At 44.9% G+C, this 7,920-nt stretch overlaps 2 protein-coding genes across 2 annotated transcripts; one reads left to right on the forward strand and one right to left on the reverse strand.

Moving 5' to 3' along the window:
* On the forward strand, positions 1-2,391 carry SWI5 (SWI5 homologous recombination repair protein; the record flags this gene model as incomplete). Its single annotated transcript, XM_005421414.2, has 4 exons — positions 1-21; positions 398-519; positions 1,447-1,541; positions 1,792-2,391. Coding segments are annotated over 4 exons (303 nt in total), but the record flags the coding sequence as incomplete, so codon positions are not given.
* A 1,822-nt stretch (positions 2,392-4,213) lies between these two features.
* Positions 4,214-7,919, reverse strand: TRUB2 (TruB pseudouridine synthase family member 2; the record flags this gene model as incomplete). Its single annotated transcript, XM_005431738.2, is given in 7 exon segments — positions 4,214-4,965; positions 4,968-5,078; positions 5,727-5,863; positions 6,233-6,305; positions 6,850-6,931; positions 7,240-7,301; positions 7,820-7,919. Coding segments are annotated over 7 exon segments (780 nt in total), but the record flags the coding sequence as incomplete, so codon positions are not given.
* Between the last annotated feature and the right edge of the window lies 1 nt (position 7,920).

Consider the following 7,920-nt stretch of genomic DNA (forward strand, 5'->3'; position numbering starts at 1 on the left):
GCGGCCGCGTTCAGGGCACCGGTGAGTGCTGGCGGGGCTCAGCCCGGCCCGGGGGGGAGGGATTGGCCTGGAGGGTTCCCCGGTTAGCGCCGGCACCGCACTTTGCTCTGTGTCGTGCTGCGAGTTTCTCCTAAAAGGCACATTGTGGATTTTAATTATTTATTTTCACTTTACACTGTAGCTCTGGAAAGTGTGGTTAGATGTGGTATGGAGCAGGCTAGTATTATGTACAGTGATCCACATTTTATTTAAACCCCCCCTCCCTGCCCTGGGGATATTTTTTTTCCTTTTTTCCTGTTTTATCCAGTGATACACACACTATTTTCCCATTAGTGCTCCAGCATTGCAGCACCTTACCCAGAGCTGGGTTCCTGCTATGTGTCTCTGTGTTCTGCAGATCCCATCTCCCAAGTCCCTCCAGCCTAATGGAGCCAGCGAAGAAGCCCTGCGGGGTGAAATCAAAGAGCTGAAACAGAAAGACCTCGCTCTAGACCAGGAAATTGCACAGTTATTGTCAGAGTACGTCCTTGGCAAGCTCCGTGTTTACTTGATGCCTTAATTATTTTTGTTTTTAAAATAAAATGTGATGCAGGAATTGGAGCTGAGAGCTGACCTTCTATGATGCCATTGTTGGCGTGGTGCAATGTTGGTTACAGTGTTGTAAGTGAAGGGACTTAGAGACAAGAGGGAATTCTTTCCACTTCATGTGGTAAAGCAAAACAAGTTTTACTAGAAGCTTGCATAAGAGGATTTTTGTTTTAGCCTGGGTGTTCCTGAGGTAATTATGTGTTTGCTGGGAACAGATAATTTTAGCCATTTGTTATTTGTTGTGAAAGACTGATATTTTCTAAGGTAAGATGGGAATGGTAGAACAACAAAGGCTGTTCCAGAACCCCTTCTCATTTATCCTCAAGGATAAACAAACCTTCTAGCAACAGAACAAGAGGAAATGGCCTCAGGCTATGCTGGGGGAACTTCAGGGTGGACATCAGGAAGAATTTCTTTGCTGAAAGGGTGATTAAACATTGGACTGGGCTGGCCAGGGAGGTGATGGAGTCATGGTCCCTGGAGGTGTTCAGGAGATGACTGGATATGGCACTCAGTGCTCTGGTTTAGTTCATATGGTGGTGCTTAGCCAAAGGTTGGACTTGGTACTCTTGGAGGTCTTCCATCCTAAATGAGTCTACAATTCTTAGTTTTTTTCCCTAAATACAGATTAGAGATAGGTATCAATAGAATTTACCACAGCCTACTCTTGACTCTGAGAACTTGGGTGTATTGGCTTTCTTGAGCTTGTTTAGATCTTTCATGTTTAGGACTTGCAGGAATTGCACTTTGCTGTGTTCACTCTCTGCTTTTGAGGTGCCAGGCTTGGGTATGTCCCACAGCAGCAGGAAGCCCCAGTCCCTCTGTGTCATTTGTGACCTTCCTGGTGTTATTTTACAGGGGCTACAGCCTGGAGGAACTGGACAAGCACATCTCTCTGCTCCACGAGTACAATGAAATCAAAGATGCTGGGCAGATGCTCCTGGGCAAGCTAGGTAAGGAAGGGAAAGCTGTTCAAGACCTTTTTAGTCAGTAGTTTCATACAAACACAGAAAGAAGCTGCTACCATGGAGGCAAAGCTTGTGTTACAGATTCTTCACTTTATTTAAAATGTTTGGGCAAGCATGACACAGCTGCAAAACCTTGGGTTTCTTGGCTATGGGATAACTGGGGGAGGAAAACATCATGTTTCTGACTTACCTGATCTTTGTTTAATGAAAACAATGCTGTTTCTTTATTTCCTAGCTGTTATCCGGGGGGTCACTACAAAACAGCTCTATCCTGAGTATGACCTGGAGCTCAGTGACTAGTGCTGAACCTGGAGACTGCCATGTCCTGCAGAAGTGACTGTCACTGGGCCATTACACAGTGGTGTCATCCTGGTTTAGGAGACAGAAGATGGAAAAGGAACCTTTGGAAAAGAGATGTAGGATTTTAGATCATTTCATGTACTACTTGATCAACAGGATTTTTTTTTTGGAAAGGTTGTAGTTCAGGTTGATGTTGAGCCTCTTCCATGGAGCCTTTGATTCCCTGCAGTATCCAGGGGCTGTTTGGTTACTGAATGGATAGAGGAAGTAAGGACATACACATGTGCAATGTAATAGCTGCTTTGAAAAGAAAACCCTCAGAAGAAAGGAGGGAAGAAGGCAGAAATTATGGTGGTTTGGGGGTTTGTTTTGTTTTATCAACAAATCCAGACAAGTCTGGGTGTTCTGCATTTTTGTACTTACCTGCTCTGGTATCTGGAGGTTTTGTATCATTTCTGTAGTAAATGGCAAAATGTAAAGTTGTGTTGAACTGTTCACTCTCAATAAAGCAGCCTTCACATCTGCCAGTAAATCACTTTCAGAGCCTATAAAACAGTGCATGAACCTGGGAACCAATTATATTGAGACAACATGAGCTATTCAAATGTTTTCTCCAGGAATGTGCAGGTGCAGAATCTCTTTTCTCTGCTCTAAGTGCAGAGTCATGGTGGCAGTGAGTGCTGTTCTGGACAGTGGATGGTGTTGGGAGCACGAGTGTTTCAATGTCAGTGTGAGGGCTGAGGGTGACTGCACAGACTAAATTTGGCTGCTTTGGGCAGCTGGAAGTGATGCTCTGCTGACTGCAGATCTATTGTCCCTTTTTCATTCAGACTTGATGTCCTTCTGCCCATTTCTACTTTCCAAGACCTTCTAGCCAGAAAGTTTCCCCTGTGCTCTCCAGTTAGGCCCATCCTGCAGTCTGCTTACATCCAAATTTGAATCAAATTAATCTGTCTTCATTGTGGTTGGAAGCCAGAAACCAGTCACAAGGCTGCTGCTGAGAACAGATAATTGGTTTTGCACTCCTGGCTCTGGATGTGGCACAGAAATGTCACTAATGGTGTCTTGTTTTCCCTTAAAAACTGTGGGGAGTGGTCTCAAGCAGGGGGACAGAAAGAGCCTGTATATTCCATGATTCATCCAAGTCTCTGCTGATGTGCAGCTGTGCAGAATATTTCCTGTGGCCGGACCAGAGTGGACTCTCAGGGGGAACATTCACACCCCTCCTCAACACCTACCCCTCTGCCAAGTGTGGGACACTCACGTGTTTTGGAGTAGTTTTAAGGGGAGGAAAAAAGGCACAAGGTGGCAAGAATTGGGAAATGCAAACTTTGTTACTCAAGTTGCTGTTTTGGCTGGTATTTTCTGTGTAGAAGGACTGGTTCAGCCTGGAGTGTTCCAACCAAAATGCTACTCTGTCAGTGACACACACAACTGGGAATTGTTTTTGCAATAGAATGAATGGAAATTCTCCAGTTTGTGTGAGGTGTGAGCTGAGGGGATAAAGTATAATCCATTACCAGAGTTACTGAAGGTTGTTCAAGGAGTGAGAAGTCCATGTTTTCTTCCCCACTATGTAGGAGCACTGGGGTTAAAACTTGCAGCTGTAGCTGTGCAAGTGTTCTGCTTGTGGCTGCAGGGATGGGTTTATGCTTCAGGCAGCACTGGGCAGGTGTCCAGGGAAGATCCCTGATCCCAATCCCTTGTCCATGGAGGATGAGAACACCCACAGAACCAAGGACAGGGCACCGTGTCCTTGGGGAATCCCTGCTGCTGGCACGGTGGCTCTGTCAGGTGGTGGCAGCTGTGTTCCACGGCTGTTCTGGCTGCTCTGTGCAGCCCAGAGGAACTAGAACTGAAATATTCCAGGCACTAAGAACTCCTGGGATGCTTCAGGACAGGACTGCACACTGCCACTGAGGTACTTCATCATGGCCCCCATGACTGCCCCTCCCAGAGTTACTGTCACCTGGAGGATGAAATCTGCTGGCCCTCGTCCAAGTCCAGGAGAGGAACAGAACAAATCTTCTAATTTCCATAAACAGATCTCCAAACTCACTAAGTAAGTATATAACTGGAAAACCATTGAGTGCAATAATGGTAAGTGTAATTCCAGACTTCTAACTTCAATTTAGAAAGTGTGTTTCTGCAAAGTCAGACCCAGCTATAATGAGCTAACAGAGACCAAATGGTATCACAGTGTTTACAGTTTCACCAAAGGACAGGACCTGCTGTCTGCAAGGAGCTGCTGCAGAGGACACCAGAGACCACTGAACCCCCTTGGTTCCTCAGGAAAAAAAGGGTAAAATAAAGTGGCACTTGCAGGGTTTTTATGGGCCAATGTACATGGATGAGTACTGAGCCAAGAACCAACCTCTTCCCTATTAGGTCATTTTCCATTTTATTTTTTGTGTATCCTGTGCATTAGTCCCCATTATAAGCCACTTTTCATCACATGCCTACTCTGGATGAAACCATTTCCTTGCATTGCTTTGGGTAAGCTGTGTTTTCTCCTGTACATCCCTCATTTAGCCTGATTTTGAGCTCTCATGTGTCTGAGAGCAGGGCTAATGGAAAGAAAATACTCAGAACACAGGGAAAATAAAATCCATACAGCAGATAAATTATGCTGCCAGTTGCAAGGAACAAACATGTGCAGTTAAGGGAATAGAGCTTTCTAAGACACTACTTCCTGCTGCTAAACAATACAGGAGTGGGTTTTTATATCCCTTAGCAACCTAATGTTCTCAAAATCAACAGGAATTTTGGCACAGCTACCTCCTGTTAATGAACTGTTTGTTATGCTTTAAAAAAAATGATACAGTCTGTCACTGAAGAAAAAAAAAACCTCTTGATAAAAGTCATCTCAAGGAAAGGGTGGAAGTGAACTGCAATTAACCTCTTTCCTTCTGCTGTCCATCACCTCGCTGGCACGTCGCTGCCCTAGTGTGCTGCTCACCGACGCTCCTGCAGAGCATGCTCAGCTGTGTCCCATCCAGCTGATGAAGAGGACTGTTCTCCTCATGTGCTGCCAGGGTTTTCTCCAGCTCTGTTTCCACTTTGAGCTGACAGTTCCTAATTGCCTCCTGGATGCTCTGCAGGTTCCTCTGCCGTCGCGTGTTCTCCGCACTTGTGTGCACACAGCAGATGATTTCAGCTCCAGACCAATCTCGTGAACCACCTTCCGCAGGTACTGCTGAGTCTCATGCAAGCAATGGATTTCTAGGAGGACAGAGACATTCCTTCAGAAGCAAAACTTGGACACAAGCTCTGATATTGTAAATTCAGACATCGCAGTTACACTGAAAGAACTGGTTTGGCATAAGACACTAAGAACGTACTATGATTTTCTGGAATACTGCAGGGTGTTCCACACCCTTTATAAATACTTTATATACTTTATATATATATGTAAATTTACTATTTATTATTATGTATATTTATATATAAATACTTTAGAAAACAAACCTATAGATATAGAAGAGTAATGTAGAAATTTAGGTGTTTCAAAGGGGAGAAACAGGCACCTTTTTTAATAAGACAAATAATTTGTGAGGGAAAGGGGACTGGCTACAGGAAAACAAATGACACTTTAAAAAAAACCCCAAAACCCAGCACTGAAATGTATTACACTGAAACATTGTGCTAAGAAGAATTTCCCCCATAAGTATTCATAATGCAAATTTTCCAGCCTTGGGCTTAGATCTGAACTGGCAAGGAAAAAATTACAAGCTGGCTGGATTTACCAGAGAAGTTGTAAATTGATAATAAATTAATAGCATTAAATAATGAGTAAGAAAATTAAGTTTACCAACTTATTTGCCATAATACATACTCAGAGCTCCCCAGGACATTCTGTGCCAGTCCTACCTAGCTGGAATTCTGGAAGTGCAAACTGGAGGCATCGGATTGCTGTGATTATTGGGGGGCTTTTTCCCATGGGACGAATCAACCCTTTGACAGCCAGCTCATATGCCTCTTGTGTTTTCATATCAATGTTAGAATACCTAGGGAAAAAAGAGAGCAGCAGAGACATTTAGAAATTCTCTCCAAAGAAATTCAAAATATGTCCATCCCTTAAAACAGAGATGCAATTTTTATTCTTAAAACTATCATGTCTACAAGTTATTTTTGTCAGCCCTAATATAGCAGACTGGTTCTAAACCAGCAGATTGGAGATTTTGGGATACAAGAAGGACATTTAACTGCAACCTCTCCCCAGAGCACAGAGCACACAGAGTAACTCCTCAACATCCCTTGCTAGCACTCCAACCTTTACAGACTTTGATTATGGGAAACAAAATCCTCTCATTTGTTTTGAAGACCAGCACATGGCAGTGGGATCAGATCAGCTCATTGCTCTGGTGGATACGCACGTCAGCAGGGCCTTTTGATTTGTCCCTTGAATGACAGCGAGAATCCGCTCCAGCTTCTCCCTTGTGATGTGATCTGCAAATATTAAGGCAAAAATAAAGTCTCAATTATCCATCCAGAAACTGGAAAGTCTGAAAAGTGCCACTGAGGTATTGCTGTCCCTCGGGCAGGCAGTCACATCAAAGGGGGCTGATGAGAGCTGAGGGGTGGCCTTTGGAAAGTCACTTCCCCTGGCTCTACATGGAGCACCACAGAGCTGGACTGCAAAGGGAAGAGTTATTTTGCTTAACTGATTCCAATATGTTGATGCTCCAGTTTTCTTATCATATGTTTTCATTCAATGAAATCTCCTAACTGCTACCTCCAAGTGTGATTCACAGGAGATCTGGGTCCTGACCAACCCAGCAGGAACCACTGTGACCAGCATTCACACTGGCTACGTATATATCATGGTTAGATTTAGAACAGGGGAGCTACAACATCAACAAAGGCTAGAAGACATGCAAGATGTGGCTTTTGTCATTGTGCAATTCACCTGATTAAACACTTTAATCTGTAGTTTGGTGGTCTGTTAAAAAAAAAAACAACAAATCAACAACACATCAAATCAGTTTCTTACCAAATGTTGTCTTCTCTATTAAATTTCCTGTGTCTGAGAAGTCATCAGTGGCTTTACCAAAAAGCCCACCAACAGTATAAACCTGGAAGAAGGACAAAGAGTGCAATTTATCAAAAAAATGCTCCAAGCAATTGAGCAGCAGTACTGCACCATGCAGCTGCCAGAATTGCAGGCTATGAGAGTTTTATACAAAAAGCAGCATCCTGTGCTCAAAAGGCCACAAGTGGATGCTCATGTGAATGATGAAACTCTGGACCCTGAAAGGCTCTCAAAAGCATTGGCAGGTTTGAGACTTAAGTGCAGAATCAACATCACAAGGCTGCTCTTGGGCACTGGGGCAGGATCAAGTTGTGATGGCACTCTGGGGTTCTGTTGAGAGCTAACACCTACCTTGGTCAGGTGGCAGTTGTACAGGTCAGTGAGCAGCTTGTTCCCATGGCCAATACCAAGCACTGAAACATAGAAAATGGGGAACCTGTTATTCAGCCTCACAAAAAGTCACTGATGTGCATTTACACAGCACTGAACACTCACTGCACTCTTGCCCCTTGGACAGGGCTGTATCTCCTCAGGAGTCACGTCTGAGCAGTGCAATTAGACCCCCAGATTATTGTCTGGCATGAAAACCAAAGGGCTGTAACCAGAATTCTTGGATTTCCCCAGAACTTTCCACCTGGGCACTCAGGGCAAATGCTCAGCAGTGCCAGCCACAGCGAAGCCAGCTGAGCTGGTGGAGTAGACATGGGGATTGGTGTCCCCCAGCAGAACCCACTGTGCCTGGGTCTCTCCCATCTAGCTTTGCCAGCAGCTTGCTGGGCCACTTCTGTGTTTTAGCCCTTAAGTCCCAGTGGGGCTGTGAGATCCAGGGGCTGCTGCAGTGCAATGGCCGTGCATCCACCTTTCTTCCCTGCATGGAAACCCATCACCCCGCAGATAGCAGGACATGGTGCTGCCCCGGGACGAGACCCACCGAAAACTCCCGAAGCCTTCACATCCAGCCGGTGACCTGCTCCGATCTTCAGCTTCCTGAACCGCGGGCCTCGGACTGCAACGGAGACAGTGATGGAGCGG

This window comes from Geospiza fortis, unplaced genomic scaffold, assembly GCF_000277835.1.
Source record: "Geospiza fortis unplaced genomic scaffold, GeoFor_1.0 scaffold27, whole genome shotgun sequence".
Taxonomy (NCBI): domain Eukaryota; kingdom Metazoa; phylum Chordata; class Aves; order Passeriformes; family Thraupidae; genus Geospiza; species Geospiza fortis.